The following is a 16,327-nucleotide window of genomic DNA, read 5'->3' as shown; positions in this document are numbered from 1 at the left end:
AGAGTACGTGGGCAGAGCTTTCTTTAAAACACCCTGAGAGGCTGGGTGCTGTGGCGCATGCCTGTAACCCCAGAGGCTTGGAGGCTGACACCAGAGGATCGCAGTTCAAAGCCAGCCTCAGCAGTGGGGAGGTGCTGAGCAACTCAGTGAGACCCTGTCTCTAAATAAAATACGAAATAGGCTGGGGTGTGGCTCAGTGGTCAGGTGCCCCTGAGTTCAATCTCTGGTACCAAAAAAATAATAAAATAAAAGATCCTGAGAGGCAACTGGAGTTGTGGCTCAATGATAGAGCACTTGCCTACTCCTCCTGAGGCACTGGGTTCTACGCTCAGCACCACATAAAAAATAGATTAAATTAAATTAAATTTTTAAAAAATACCCTGATAGAAGGTGATCCACTTCACTGGGGTTTTTTGTTGTTGTTGTTGTTGTTGTGATTTGTTCTTAACAAACACGAACACTCATGTGATTTTTAAGATACATTTTAGGAATGAGATCTGAAAGTCGAAAGCAGGCCTGGGTAATCCTGCATCCTTCACAGGAGACGCAGGTACTGAGCAGGCTCAGTGAACACAAGCCGCGGTGAGCAACCATCACGGCAGCTGGGGACAGAAACCCGAACCCAATTCGCCCTTCCATGGGACCAAGGGCAGGAAACCCATTCAGCCCTGAGGTCCGGCCCAGCTCCTATTCTATCCGCCTCCCGCCTCCCACTTTTACTATGACACAGGAAAGTGGCCCCAGGAACCCGTGTGTGGCGGGGGTGGGGGTACTGGGGCTGGAACCGGGCTCTCTGCCCTGAGCTCCATCCCCAGCACTCTCTCACCTTTCTGACTGGGGCAGTACAGCTGTGCAGGATGGTGACCTACTGTCACGTATTCACACATGCACACAAGAGAACAATGCAGTCTGGCCGGTACCCTTTCCCAGCCCCAGCGCTTTCTCCATTTTGAGACAGGGCCTCATTAGACTGCTGAAGCTGGCTTCAAACTTGACATCTTCCTGCCTCAGCTCCCTAGCTGGTGGGAGTACAGGTGAGAGCCACCACAAATTTACCATAATAACGCGAACACCAACATAACCACCACCGAAAATCAGCAACTTCATGTTCAGCCACAAATATAAATGTCAGAGCAGCACATAAATATAGATATACTTTTCAGGGCCATTTGAAAATAAGGGGCAGACATCACGTACTTCATTTCTAAACCCTCTGTAGCCGTCTCCTATAGTAAGGGCATTCCCCTTTACAAAGACAACACAAATATCTCCTCTAAGAGAACAATAGCTTCATGATAATATCGCATCGAGTTCATGTCTGTATTCCCACTTACATGCCCCTCAAAACGCGTTTCTAGAGTTCTTTCTACCATGGGCTCCGACTGAGACTCAGGAAACGCTCCTGTTCCCTACTTTCCTTCCCGCTGTCCCTGAACCCCAGTCTCCCCGCTGGCTGTAGGCTGTCCCTGCCTGAGTGGACTTCAGACTCCTTTCTGCCACGTGGCTTTTTTTTTGGTACCAGGGACTGAACCAGGGGCGCTCCTCCCCCGAGCCACAGCCAGCACGTTTTTTCTCTTATCTTTTATTTTGAGTCAGGGTCTCGCTTGGCTGCCAGGCTGCTTCAGACTTGTAATGCTCCAGCCTCAGCCCCCCGCTCGGCTGCAGTTCTGGGGCACCTGTCTAGAAGCACGGCACTCGTGTGTCAATTGTCTCAGCTTCTTCATCATCTTTTCTCATAATCTGATGCTGTCTTCCCAAGTAAGATAGCAATTCCTTGAAGACAGGGGTACAGTGCTCCTATCCTGTGCCACCTCACGGACACATACAAGCTGTCCCCAGGGCTGGTCAGATCTGCTCTCAACCAACGCATCCTTTATTGACAAGAGCTTCAATATTCTTCACATGTTCTGACAACAGTTCTCAGAAATCCTATGAAAACACTTAAATTCCAGGAGGCTACTTTCAAAAATCAACAACAATCCCCCAAACTCCACAGTAATAGGTTTAAAAAAAAAAAAATAACATCCACACGCGCCATTAAGTCAATATATAACAAAGAAGTCAGCACGCTGGGGAAAGCCAGACAAAAACGTGACAGAAGAGCAAAAAGTCCTCTTCCATTTAACGACTGCCTGGCTAAGACCAGGAAACGGAGCAGGCTTGGAGGCCCTGGCTTCCTTCCCCAGCATCTCAAGATATCAAAGAAGAGCCGAAGGAAGGGAATTTTTTGTTCGAGACAAAATGGCTTAACCAACAAATCTTTTCTGAGCACGTATGGCCTAACCAAGTTCTGTCCAATAGAAATATGACTCAGACCACAGATTAAATTTTTCTAAACTTCAACATTTTAGAATTCCTTATAAATTAAAATAACTTTCTAGCAGGGCATGGTGGCACTCGCCTGTAATCCCAGCAACTCAGGAGGCTGAGGGAGGAGGATAATAAGTTTGAGGCCAGTCTCAGCAACTTGGCAAGATCCTGTCTCAAAATAAAAGGACTGGAGATGTAGCCCGGTGGTAGAGCACCCCTGGGTTCAATGCCCAGTACCAAACAAACAAAAAACTTAATTTTGCCAATGATTTAAGTGCAATATGTCTATTTTAAAAGATCAGTAGCTACAGAGAAGGAATTTGTACTTACAGCAACTTGTTACTATGTAGGACATTTTATGTTAAAAAAAAATTTAAGATGCTATCAGAAAAAGAATACAATGTCACAAAAAGGAAAAAAGAAGCAGGTCAGCACAGCAAACTAAAATGTGGAGCACCAGTGACCTCGGGGTGGGGTGGGGTGGCGTGGCCGGGCTGCAGCCTGCTCGCAGGGTGGTCACAGACAGATGGCACACACGCTCACCTTACCTGGATTTCCAGATATCTCCTCTTCGTCACCACTGCTGTGGCTTAAAAACTTCACAGTAAACCTCTGAGTTATTATTCCTAGAAATAAATCCAAATAAAGACATACTGTGCACCACTCCCTGGGAAAGAAGCTGCCCCGTAGAGTTATTTTCTTTAAAAACTGTAGTTTGAGGACTGGGGCTGGGGCTCAGTGGCAGAGCGCTTGCCTAGCACATATGAGGCACTGGGTTCCATCCTCAGCACCACATATAAATAAATGAATAAAATAAAGGTATGGTGTCCATCTACAACTAAAGAAAATATATTTTTAAAAATTGTAGTTTGATGTCAAACAAATACTGTCTCTGATTAACTCTTAGACACACTTAAGAAAAAATCTGACTTCATTTTATGGTCATAAATATGAGAATCTTGAAAAAAGAAAGAAAGAAAGGCAGGCAGGCTGGCTTTAAACTTAAGGCATTCTCACTACCCTCAAAGTTACCTTTCTGAAGGGCACTGACTTCTGCCCTGATAATTTTGATATTTATCTCACTGATTGTGTTGTTATTCCATCTGAAAATATAATGCTCTTCCACATTCACGAATCTGGAATCTGATCCATCGGAGGCTGATTCGTTGCTCAGAAGTGCTTCTGCAAATACAAGAACACTTCCGAACTTCTCTGGCTGGGTGGCCATTCCTAGTGTACCCCACCCTGCCACCAGCCTCCAGCTCCAGGGAACCTGCCTGATCCCTAGGTTGGTGCCAGTAGCCTCCCCCGTTCACATTTCCCTGAATGACTATGTCCCTTCCCTTTTATTCCTGAGTCCCTAGCACCTGTCTCAGCATGACGTGGAGCTCGCATTTGGTGAAAATATTTGTGAAGTGAAAGATTACAGAGCATCGCTTCCATAGGTAGGGGCCTGCCACCTAGCTTCCTACTACACTGCAGGAACTTTTCTAAAAAAATTGTTGAAGTATACCCCATTTGTGTACAGTGAATCAAAATAAATACATGTAAACAAAATTGTTGATGTAATGAATGACCTGGAGAAGTACAACACACCATAAAGGAACACAAATAGTATCTTTCATTAGGAACAAAAGTCCTGCCAGGCACAGTGGTGTGCACCTATAATCCCAGTGACTCAGGAGGCTGAGGCAGGAGGATTGCAAGTTTGAGGCCAGTATCAGCAACTGAGCAAGACTGTCTCAAAATAAAGTTTCAGAGAGCACTCTTGGGTTAAGTCCCTAATGCCACACACACACAAAATCCTGGTAAGATCAGCCACACTGGATATAATTTATTTGGCGGCATCACAACTGAAAGCAAAAGATGAAAATGTGATATCCTAAGGAATTTTTTAACAACCTAACAAATGTCCAAGAAAGTCTCCAGGAGCCTGAGAACTAGAAGGGGCCCTGCAACTCATCCAATCCAGGCCAGGAGAGGGTGGGAGGCGCCTTGCGGTCCTAAGAGGGTACCCTACAGCAAGGTGGAACAGGAACAAATGCAATGCTCTTGGGATATCTTCCTGACTCTGGTAAACCCCCCAAAATTCTTAATAAAAATTAAGAGCTGTGGCACACTTGTAAAAAATGACATTTACATTTCTTCAGAAATGACATAAAAGTCTAACAGTAATTACCTGTATTGGTGATGAATTTGTCAAGATCGGTGGCTTCCTCATAGGTCACTGTTGGTGTAACTATGCCTGAGAAAACACAGATTAACTTCCACAAGATGGCATTGTCCACGTGATCGCATCACTTACCCCACGGAAAGCTGATCAAGCAAACGTGGAAACCACGCCGGCTCTGGGAGCCAGCCACAGCCCGCCCTGCAACACCAGCAGATGCAAGTCACCTCAGCCACCAGCGAGGACCAAGAGGATCCTGAGAGCAGTACAATCACAGGGTGCCACTCTCACCCAGGGACGTGGGAGGCTACAGGGCTTTGGGGAACAGTTTGGTGGTTCCCCAGAGTCACAGTCCCATAGGACATGGCAATCCCACTCCTAGGCACGTGCCCAGGAAGAATGAAAACATGCTCTTGCAAAACCTATATACAGTGTTCACACCAGCACTATTCACGACCTATTCACAACACCCAAAAGTGGACACAACCCAGCCCTCCATCCGCCAGCAAATGGATAAGAGAATATGGTCGGCCCAAGCAACAGAAGTGATCCAGTCGTAAAAGGGAACCAAGTTCTGACACACGAAAACACGCTCAGTGGAAGAGCCAGACGTGAAAGGCCACATACTGCAGGATTCTGCTTCCATGAACTGTCCAGGTAAATCCACAGACAGAAAACAGGTGGAGGCTGCAGGGTCAGAGGGGCAGTGGGGAGTGACTGCGACAGAGCACAGCAGTTCGGGCGGGTGTTGGAAAAGTCTAGAAACACACGCAGGTGTGAAAGTACTAACTGCTGCTGCTTTACAACTTTACGTCATGGAAATTTTACTTGAATTTAAAAAAGAAAGAACTGGGACCGGGGTCGTAAGTCATTGGCAGAGCACCTGCCTGGCATGAGGCCCTGGGTTCAATCCCCAGTACCTCCAAAGAAACAAAACTTAATGTGTAACGGGCTGTCCTACAGAACTGCACTTTTTCCAGAGAAAACACCATCTTCAGTTGCCAGTTGAAATGCCAGTTTAGTGTGTTGATCCAGTAGAAATGACTTACATTCTCATGAGGTCACAGTTTAACACTGGGGTCTCTTCTTTCTCCGAACACGTCACATACCTCCCATGGTGCTGCTCTTTATCTTCGAATTGATAATGCCATCGCGTTCTTGGTACACTTCCAAATTAGTAGTGCATTTAACATCAAAATTCCGAAGGAATGCCACGGGAGCATTCTGCAGACACTGCCCAGCCAGGGACACCTGAGGGTAAGGGACACATCCAGCAGATTTATGACATAACCATAAAAAATCAGATCAGCATCTCTTATAACTGTTCCTTTGCCGCCTGCCCCTGTCCCTGGTCTGGTTTCAACAGTGGTTAGTCCACTGATGAGCTGACCACTAGCTTTAGTGCAACTTATGATTGACAGGTTAAGGAGTCACACCAAGTATTATGTAATAAAACTGAGTATGATCCTTTTTTTTTTAATATATATTTTATCATTTTATTAGGAATAATTTCAAATGGGTTATGAAGAAAACTTATTCATTGTGTTTGATGAGTTTTCAAAAAAAACTCTTAATGAAAGATATGTTTACCAATAAACAGAACATCAGCAGAACTATCATATACTGGGCAAAGAGTCAGGCTGATACCAAAAGCAACATGCAACATATAAAAGATAATGATATAAAGGAAGACAATCTGCTGAGTATTAAAAGCCCAATATGAACTCTTTGCAACCAGCACAGAATTAGCTATAAACCCAAACCACACCACGGTTAAGTTTGGCTGATGGAAATCAGGAGTCAATAATGGGGAAGAAATATTAAGTTCCTCAGTGCAAGAGAGCTGAATAGTGTTTTGGAGCATTTCCTTGGCTGGTACAAGCAGTATTAGAAAATCCTTTTGGCAAAGGATAGAAATAAATACAAATGGAATGCTACATGTTTAAATCAGCAGACTGTCCCAGGAATGATATAGGTATCAGTAAAGTAGCAAGGGGGTGACTTTAAAACATTATTCATTGTGGGCTCAAAAAACATTCAAAACTGATTTATTTAAAGGTGTCACAATAGCTACGTCCAGGCATTTAGGTTTAAAGGAAATAAAAATTTAAAAAGGATACTTTTTTCCCCAAGGAGAATTTCTTCAAAACCAAGCATACTGCTAAGGAGCAACAATATACTTGGTAAACAATAATTGGCAACAAAATAAGTTTAAATGCTGTAATATTCTGCCCAAACCAGTCCCAGATACAGTTTAATAACCAAGATGCAAACTAATTTTGTTGTAACAAGCCTAGACCAATTCTATCAAAATGTGTCCTTGGTTAGATATCCGGCTTCATTTAACGTTTTGAAAGCTCATTTGACAGCCAGTCAAGTCCCTCATACAGACCAGTTCCTTGTGTAGCACAAGTGGCTTGAACATACCATGTTCTGTTACGAAGAGACTGAAGGCCTAATTTATCTGTCATTTCACTGATAGCCATAGCATTTGGCAAATCCTGTTTGTTTGCAAAAAGCAGCAGCACCGCATCTTGCAGCTCATCTTCCTCAAGCATTTTCTGTAGTACCTGGGCTCCTTCCTGAATTCTTTCACGATCATTGCTATCTACCACAAAAATAAGACCCTGGGTATTTTGGAAGTAATGCCTCCAGAGAGGCCTAATTTTATCTTGACCACCAACATCCCATACTGTGAAACAAATGTTCTTATATTCTACTGTTTCCACATTAAAACCAATGGTAGGAATGGTGGTGACTATCTCCCCTAACTTCAGTTTATAAAGAATGGTCGTCTTGCCAGCAGCATCCAATCCAACCATCAAAATACGCATCTGTTTCTTGCCAAAGAGGCGGGAGAACAGAGAAGAGATGGTGAGGCCCATGGCGGTGGTGGCACTTGGCGATGGGCAGAAAAAGGGGTCGGAGTGTCCCTGGGCCTCCTGATTTCACACTCCCGACAAACAACACAAGGGAAGAGAAAGAGCTGAGGCAGAAAGGGGGCGGCAGGGACCGCTCGTTGGCCGGAGTGACGGATGAAGCTTCGGGACACGAATTAGCGGGTCGAGATCCTGCTTGGCGACTGAGTATGATCCTTTGCTCCATTCTCTTTACTTTTTTAAAATATTTACTTTTTTAGTTGTAGATGGACACAATACCTTTATTTATTTCTATGCAGTGCTGAGGATCAAACCTAGGGCCTCACACATACTAGGCAATTGCGCTACCACGGAGCCACAACCCAGTCCCACTTTTACTCTTGCAAAGACCTGATATTCAACTTGATTTTCTCTCCCACTTCATAACTGGGGTGGCGGGGGGGCGGTGCTCCACACAGCTAAGCACCTGCTCTATACTGAGCTCCAGTACCCAGATTTTCTTAATGCCATAAAAATGGATTCATTTGAAGTAGAGAAATAGCTTTATATCCCATGTTTTCTTCTCACAAATGTATTCTCCTAATAATGTTGAACTAAAAAAAATTAAGATTTCATATAAAATTTTATAACCCTAAAATATTCTTCAAAATTCTAGAATGTACATAAAATGATATATTAGCCAGGCATGGTGGCACATGCCAGTAATGGGGGCTGAGGTGGGAAGACTGCCAGTTCAAGACAAGACTCAGCAACTGAGAGAGACTAAGCAACTTAGTGAGACCCTGTCTCAAAAAAAAAAAAAAAAAAAAAGGACAGGGGATGTGGCTCAGTGGTAAAGTGCACCTGGGTTCAATCCCTGGTACCAAAAAAAAAAAAAAAATGATATATTTATGGCTTAGCAGAAACTGGCTATTAAAGTAACAGAGGTGAAGAATACTCACTACTTCCAAGAAAATTTATCAACAATCTTGTGTTTTATTTGACAAGTCCATTCTGAGCTTTAGCAAAGCTAGTGATTAAGAGTGCTTTTTTTTTTTTTTTTTTTTTTTTAATCCAGAGACCATCCATAGTAAAGTCCCTGGCAAAATAAGTAACATGGTAGAGATTTTGAAGAGCAGCGAGTTGAATCAACAGCAGGATGGGAAAATAAGCCTCCTGCATGTTCAAGCCTTTACCTGCGGAATAGTATAATACGCCTTGTCTATGGTCATGACCGGATCTCCTTGCTTGTAACCGAAGTCTGGAAACCCCTGTGGATCAGCATGCAGATGCACTTCAAAGGCAGGGTGGTGCTGAGAGGTACTGCAAGTCCACAGCAGAGACTATCAATGACACGGCCGCGGCCGCCCGCTATGACACAAGTCTTCCTTCAAGCTTTTCTTTACTTTTTAATTATAAAAATCATAGTTGTAAATTCTCAACAATACGGAACTATAAAATACAGACAGAAGTCCCCTGCGGGGCCAGGCATAGTGGCACACACCTGAATTCCCAGATTCTCGGGAGGCCGAGGCGGAAGGATCGTAAGTTCAAGGCCTGCCTGGGCAACTTAGCAAGACCCTGTCTCTAAAGATGGGGAGAGCTGGGGATGTGGCTCAGTGGCACAGCACCCCCGGGTTCAATCCCCACCACACAAGCAGAAGCAAAAGCCCCGGTGGGCCCGCTCGCTCCTTCCAGCTAGAAAATCACTGCGAACTGTTTGCTGTGCCACCTTTTAGGCTCATGAGGCCCGATTCCTTCAAGCACTTAACAAGGCGGCCTCGCTAACTGGAGTCTAGAATCGAATGGCCTCGGGTGCTGAGGGAAGTGGGACCCCAGCGAGGCCTGCCCGAGGTGGCTCCGAGGCCCCTCCAGGGGCCGGGTACTTACACGGCACCGTGATAGAAGAGCCCGAGGAAGGGCGAGTTGGCCAGGGAGGACTGCACGCAGAGGACGGGGAACCAGTCGGGGACCTGGCCCGTCGTCCCAGCGGCACAGAGCTGATCAAACAGAGGATTGACGTCTCCTCCAAACACGCCAGTGAAGCAGGACTGTCGGAACAGGTCTCTGGCCTCCGCAGAGCACTCCTTAAAAGCAAGAAGGTCAAGGCTTCCGCTGGGCCTGCCAGTCGTGGTCCCCGGCTAGTGGACGACACTGAGTCAGGCCAGCAAGATGCAGCAGAACAGGTGAGAAACAAACACAATGCCATCTCCTCTGACAGTGCTTGGTGCCCGAAAGTAAAAGTTCCAGATCCCCTTAGTCAACGCCCTCACAAGGCTCCAGGTGGGAACTTCAGGCCTCAGGGGAACCGCACCTTCACTAGCGAAGCACAGACCCTGGGGACCACGACAGAGCAGACCCCCTTCTCCCTGTCGCCACTGCTCAAACCCCCGCCCAGAAGAGCAGGGCACGCAGGCCACAGCCTCCAGCCCACAAGCCTCCAGTGGCGCCCGCTGTCTTCTGGCTGACCCAGGCGGCTCAGAGCATCACTTCACTCCCGCGCCCATTCGCCTCCCATGGCTGGGTCCTCCTGGCTCCCAAAGGAAGGAGCCTGTGGTCACTGCAGGTAGGACACTCCCCGCACCCGCTGAGGCTGCTCAACCCCAGCACCCTCCCCCGACACAAAACGGAACTGGCCCACTGTTCCAACAAGAAACATCCAAGCTGAAAACTGTGTGTAAAGCATCTAAGTCGTGGCTACCTGAGGATGTCACTGGTCCAGGACATGAGCAAGGCCAGTGGCGAGTGCCACAGATACGACGGCAAACTCCGAAGCTAGAGGGGGTGGACTCTGGTCACGCGCTGCTCATGCAGCTCTGTCAGTGACAACTGCACACACCACCCAGGTCCCAGGCTTCCTGCTGACTCTGTGGCCATCTTAGTTTGTGTAAGTACCCCAGGACGCTGGCACGACAACACTGCCCGGCAGCGCGTGCCTCGAGCGAGTCCCCATGGTTAGGTGACATGAGGCTGAATGCCACCTGCCTGTTGACTAGGTAAGGTGCGGAGGATGGAGTGCCGCCTGAGGGATGGCTCCCTTTACTAGCGACAGCCGCGCTCTCTCTCCTTCCTTTTTGGGGGTGGGCAGCCTCACGCACGCCAGGCACATGCAGTACAGTGAGGCGCCCCCCAAAGGCCACACTCCTTTTCTCGGATGAGAAAGCTGAGGCCAAGGACTCTGCACAAACAAGCCCCATGACGCTAACCCTCGTCTTCCTCCTCACCTGCACCCAGCTAGCCGCCCCGCACCCCACCACACCCCCTCAGCGCACACAGCAAGACGGCATCCAACTGCTTCCTTGTGTCCACGCCTGTGCCAGGAGAAGCCTACACCAAATAAAAGTGCACACTCCTGTCCGGTCCATCTACCCCATCAATTTAGTTCTCAGACCCAGCTGGGCACTGACGAAATAGAGGTGGAACTTTGTCCCCTGATGCTAGAAACAGGGAAGAGTAACAGGAGGAAGAGGGAGAGAACACCATTTTGACGTTTCTAGTGACACTTGAACCCAGATTTATGATGTGCTTTTATCTTTTAATTAAATATAATGGCTGTGACAGGTATAATTACAAGAATTATAACATTACTGGGTGTGGTGGTACACTTCTGCAATCCCAGCTACTCAGGAGGCTGAGGCAGGAGGATCACAAGTTAAAGGCCAGGGGAAAAGCATTCCTGGATTCAGTTCTCCCCACAAAAAAAAAAGAACTTGGGCGGAGGCGGGGAATTACTGGATCTGAACAGACTCCTTCAAAGAAGACACAAAAATACCAAACAAGCACATAAAAAGCTGTCCACATCATCTGCCACTAGAGAAACAAAAATCAAAATCAGAATGAAACACCACTCCACACATACGAGGAGGGCAATCATCAAAGAGACAGATAATGGGGCTGGGCTCAGTGGTGGAGCACTTGCTTAGCATGTGAGCCACTGGGTTCAATCCTCAGCACCACATAAAAATAAATAAAAATAAAGTCCTTTGACAACTAAAAAAATATTTTTAAAAAAAGATAATTCGAATGTTAGTGACAACAAAGAAATTGCAACACACACACTTTGCTGACAGGAATGTAAAATACTGCAGTCGCTTTGGAAGAGTCTGGAAAACAGCTTCTCAAAATTGTCCCTGAGGACCCAGCAATTCCAAACCCAATAGGCTGTAACCACACCTGTGCACAGAAACCTCACATGCACCATCCACGGCAGCCACTCATCATAGCCAGAGTGAGAACAGTGGATGGGCCCACCCCTGCGAGATGGGCACGAGACACGTGGCAGATCTGCACAGTGCAGGTGATTCAGCGTGACAATGAGGCTCCGGCACAGGCCAGAGCAGGACAGTCTAGAAAACCACGCTGAGTGCTCCCAGCATGGGGATCCACTTCAGGCAACATGCAAAAGTGGCAGATTCGTGGTGGCCCGGGACAAGCCATGGAAATGAGAGTGACCATGAATGCTCACAGGTCTCTTCTGAGGTGACGGAGATGTTCTCCAGTCAGAAGAGGACGTGGCCACACGACTCTGCACAACGTACTGGCAGCCACTGAAACCACGCTTTCTTTTTTGCGTTTTCTTAAGGACCCTACAGCCACCCTCTCAGTACGGCCGCTGCAATCACGGCTTTGTCCGGGGATGCAGTTTTTCCTTCATAAGCTAGACTGACAAGACTAGATGAGAAGACACACAATCTGAAAGCAAACTGCCAGTGAGATGTCACCTCAACTCTGAAAGACCATCTAGTAAGAAGCCAAAAATGGGGCCCGCTGGTGTCCTTCACACACTCTCAGGCAGCCTGACTTCTGTGCCCAGCAGTCAGAGAGAACATACCTCGTCGCAGCAGCAGCGGACATCACAGGCACCAGCCGTTAAATTGCAAGGACAAGGACCAAGGGGCTGATACACTTGGTTAGGAATGACAGTCATGTTCTCTGAAAAGCACAGACAACGGAAAAGGTCAGCTGTGACACAATCTAACAAAGCACTGTCACATTTGTGATATTCAAAAAAGAAAAAGGAAATAAGCAGAATCATTATTTCCTAAATCATCATCCTCTAACATTGCCCCTTAACGAATCCTTAAGCCGGATCCAGTGACGCACGCCTGTCATCCCAGCAGCTCAGGAGGCTGAGGCAGGAGAATCGTTAGTCCAAAGCCAGCCTCAGCAACTCAGTGAGACCCTGTCTCTAAATAAAATATGAAAAAGGGCTAGGGAGGTGGCTCAGTGGTTGAGTGCCCCTGGGTTCAATCCTCAGTACAAAAACAAGTAAGTTAAGCCACCTCTTGTGTTAAAGGTCCCCACAGGCTCCCCAAGCCTTGCCCTATCCTCAGTGCCCAAGACTTGCCCCACCTTCCTGGCCTGGGCGCCACTCTCTTGCTGTCTACACTCGTCCGTGCTGCTCGCCACACCCACTCCTGGCCTCTGCACTGGCTGCCTCTCCAGTGGTCTCCTTTTCTGCAGTGCAAAGGGCACCCCCTCCTCCCCAGGTCTCCCTTCACCCCCCAAGCAGGGATCCCTTCTCAGTGCAGGTCCCTAAAGGTGTTGTGTCCATTTTTCACTTATCTGCCAGGCTAGGAGAGCTAAGAAGGACATGCACTGTCCCGTCCTGTCTACTGAGAAACTCCAGCCTCAGCAAGCTGCTGGGCGTTTCATGAGGGGACCTCAGGGGTCTGGTGTGTTCACAGTCAAGTTAGGACACTTCCACTACCTCAGGAAGAAGCCTGCGCCCTTTCCATCCCCCACCCTTGTGTCTGCTGCTCGTCCACCATGCTCCCAGCTGCCCATGCACCTCCCTGCGAATGCAGTCGTGCAGAATGTGGTCTTTGAAGACTGGCTTCAGTTAGCACAATAATGTTATTTTTTAAATGCCTTTATTTATTTTTATGTGCTGCTGAGGATCAAAACCAATGCCTTACACATGCTAGGCAAGTGCTCTAGCACTAAGCTACACACTCTACAAAAAAACCCTTTTTTTAAAGAATAAAGTCAGGCACACTTTTATTTTTTTGTAGTTGTAGGTGGACACTATGCCTTTATTTTATTTATTTTTATGGGGTGTTGAGGATCGAACCCAGTGCCTCATGCAAGCTAGGCAAGCCTCTGCCTCAGACCCCAAGAACACTTTTAAATTGCATGGCATATACTTATAACCAAACAGCTAATATCTGACATGAACGACATCAAAGGCTTCACCTGCCTGATGCACCGTGGGTCAGAGAAGAGTTGGCATAAATTTCCACCTGAATGAGGAGATGTGCTAAGCAGGATGAGTTGTGAGATGCTGAAACCAGAAGAGTCTGGACAATACATGGGGACGCTGAGAAGGAATCTGTCCCGTTAGGGGAACACTGCAGCAGGTTCCTCTTCAGCCTCACGGTCACTTCCAACACCTTCTGAAAGGAAAACACTGCAGCACTTGGTAACTCGACACAGAACACAGAACACAGAACAGAAAGCATGATAAAAGCACACAGAAGCCTCGGTGCATTTTGCAAAAGAAGAACTGTAATCAAAGATGACAGAATTCTCTTCAATTCCACCCTAAACCTATTGAAATATGTAAGCTGATTCTGAATTTTTAACATAAAAGCAAACAACTTTTGAATTCTTAGAGAAAGTCAAACAGGTCTGACATGTTAGTTCGATTTATCTAGATCCTTCTTAAGTGTATTTATTCTCCCACTAGTGGGAGATGAAATACCCACAAAAGTCAATGAAAATGATCCCCAGTTTTTCTCAGGATGGCTCTGGACATGCAAATGTCTATTCCTAGGGTACAAGCAGAGTCTGCCTTTCTTGTCCATTTAATTCAGAGGTGATACTAGACAATCAGTGGACACTTATTCCATGAAAGACACATCACCTCTCCAGTCCTCACTGTCCTGACACAGAAGCCCAGGGTTGGGCAAGCCCTGGTGGTCAGGAAGTTTTTTTTTGAGTTCCACACCCACTGGATAAACTGATATGAGCTGGAGGCCTTCTCGTTAGAAAAATGTGCACAGAATTTAACAGGCTTCTTCGAGTCCTTGAAATGCAGCCAAGGCTCCCCAGCGGGCTGGATGGTGTCTGCGTTGACAGCCATCCGCAGTAGTTCCGACCCGGAGGACGCTAGTGTCAAATCAAGGGCGCTGCAGAAACCCCAGGGGGTCTGCTGTGCCTTACCACTCCAGGGGTCACAGTCACGCTCCAGTCTCCCGTCTCATTGCCCAGCGCTTCACATGTTGGAATCGGCAGTACTCCTAAGGGAGAGAGGATTGCAAGGCAGCAGGGTCCAGCAAGAAAGAGGTTCACGGGATTCCCACTGCCTAGGCTGGACACTGGGAGGGGGCAACCTCGCTCAACCTCAGCTTCTTCGCTGGTCCACGGGGAGGAAAAGACACCATTCTCACTAGGGACAGGAGGCGGTGCGGACAAGCACGAGGATTAGCCACGACTAGCCCAAGCTCTCGCGCAGAACCTGTCCACCCTGCTGGCTGAGGGCAGAGGCCGGGCCGCAGGGCGCCCCCTGCCCCCACCAGAGGTCCGACTCCTTACCAGCTTCCACCTGCAGCGGGGCCAGGGACACGGTCACCTCCGCGGGGCCTCCGACCAGGGCCGCGCTGACCGCTGGGCCGGACATTCGGATGAAAGGAGGGATGAAAGCTAGGAGAGAGGGAAGCGGGCGGGCGGCGGGATCAACAGCCGCACGACCCCTGCTGCGGAGTGCGCGGCGGCGGCTCCCGCGTCCTGGCTCCCGGGCCCGGAGGTCCCTGCCCCGCGTACACACCTGGGTCCCCCCGCAGCGGCCTCAGGACGCCCTGCAGAAGGAGCCCCAGCAGGAGCGGGGCCGCGGGCGCAGGGCCCATGCCTGGAACCCGGCCCGCCTCAGAAGCCGGGAAGGGCCCAGCGCGGAAGACGCGGCGGCCACCGCCCGGCCGCCGCCATCTTGTCAAGCGAACACCCGGAGCTATGGCAACCGCCAATCGGCCGCGGGCCCGGCGAGAGGCGCGCCCTGATTGGCTCACTGGCAAGAAGACCCACCCCCGTCCCTGGAGCGCACCCTGGCCCCGCCCACCGGGCCCGGCGCCTTTTCCGCGGCTCTGCTCTGTCTCTGTAAAAGGGAAACAGGTCCCAGCGGGGAAAAGGCTGCCCAGAACGCCTACCGGTTAAGACACTTCTCTCCAGAATCATGCCGATGCTGAAGGTGGCTTGAATTATGTGGCGAATGAAGGCAGGCGAAGCTATTAACTATTTTATTACAGAAACAGAGTCTATGACGTTTATATGTTGTTATTTTTGCTTGTCTCCATCCACGTTGTGAATACTTGTCTGTAGCTTGAGATTCATTATGAGACAAGACATTTCATATTATTCCATGTTTGTTGAAAAAAATCCTTTGAATTCTTTTCGAGATTTCTTTGACCCAGGTGTTAGTTTTTAATCAACTATTTTGGCGTTTCACAGGCGTCTGGTTTGAATTTATCATTTAATTCCACTGTGGTCTAACAATATACCTTGTATAACATTTTTTCTCAAATTGAGTTTTACTTTTATAGTCTTAAAACCAATACATGGTCATAGAGGTACTATGGTGCAAACCTAAAAATTGTTTTGTGGCACAGAATGTCGTCTATTTTGGAGACTGCTCTGGGTGAACTTAGAAGAATGCAGACTTTGCTCCTTGTTGGATGAAGCAGTCTACGGTCTCAAACAGATCCAGGTGATGGATGTTGTTGTTCAGTTATGTCCTTACCGATTTTCTGCCTCCTGGATCTATGCACTTCTGATAGAGGGGTCTTGAAGCCTCCATCCTGAACTGTAGATTAATCTACTACTCCTCTGCAGCTGTCACTTTTCCTTATGCATTTTGACACTCTTATTCTGTACATGTGAAGGAGTGTCAGGGGTTGAAAATGGGCCCCTTTTTCATTTTGCCAGGTTTTATCCCTGATGGTAGGTGGATCCTGGGAACCGTTTATCCACACAGGCAGAACCTGGGACCTGATGG

At 47.9% G+C, this 16,327-nt stretch overlaps 2 protein-coding genes across 5 annotated transcripts in view; both read right to left on the bottom strand.

The window, feature by feature from the left end:
• TCTN2 (tectonic family member 2) overlaps positions 1–15,278 on the bottom strand; it is a 30,407-nt gene extending 15,129 nt beyond the window's left edge. The window contains exons 1-11 of one of the 4 annotated variants that reach the window (XM_079150476.1): positions 15,107–15,278; positions 14,875–14,982; positions 14,503–14,579; positions 13,538–13,733; positions 12,170–12,270; positions 9,229–9,425; positions 8,535–8,661; positions 5,590–5,731; positions 4,490–4,555; positions 3,343–3,492; positions 2,859–2,936 (exon numbers count right to left, since the gene is read on the bottom strand). In XM_079150476.1, coding sequence (XP_079006602.1) covers positions 2,859–2,936; positions 3,343–3,492; positions 4,490–4,555; positions 5,590–5,731; positions 8,535–8,661; positions 9,229–9,425; positions 12,170–12,270; positions 13,538–13,733; positions 14,503–14,579; positions 14,875–14,982; positions 15,107–15,185 — 1,321 coding nt within the window. In that variant the 5' untranslated portion in view covers positions 15,186–15,278. The remainder of the gene's footprint in view (positions 1–2,858; positions 2,937–3,342; positions 3,493–4,489; positions 4,556–5,589; positions 5,732–8,534; positions 8,662–9,228; positions 9,426–12,169; positions 12,271–13,537; positions 13,734–14,502; positions 14,580–14,874; positions 14,983–15,106) is intronic. The other 3 variants (XM_079150477.1, XM_079150478.1, XM_079150479.1) reach the window with 3 other exon arrangements.
• LOC306667753 (ADP-ribosylation factor 4) lies at positions 6,512–7,559 on the bottom strand. Its single transcript, XM_079150510.1, has one exon. It carries the CDS (start codon positions 7,363–7,365, stop codon positions 6,823–6,825), a length of 543 nt encoding a protein of 180 aa, XP_079006636.1. The 5' UTR covers positions 7,366–7,559; the 3' UTR covers positions 6,512–6,822.
• Positions 15,279–16,327: the final 1,049 nt, after the last annotated feature.

This window comes from Sciurus vulgaris, assembly GCF_902686455.1.
Source record: "Sciurus vulgaris genome assembly, chromosome: 8".
Classification (NCBI taxonomy): Eukaryota; Metazoa; Chordata; class Mammalia; order Rodentia; family Sciuridae; genus Sciurus; species Sciurus vulgaris.
The sequence above is the reverse complement of the archived record's forward strand: the minus strand, read 5'-3'. Positions and strand labels throughout refer to the sequence as shown.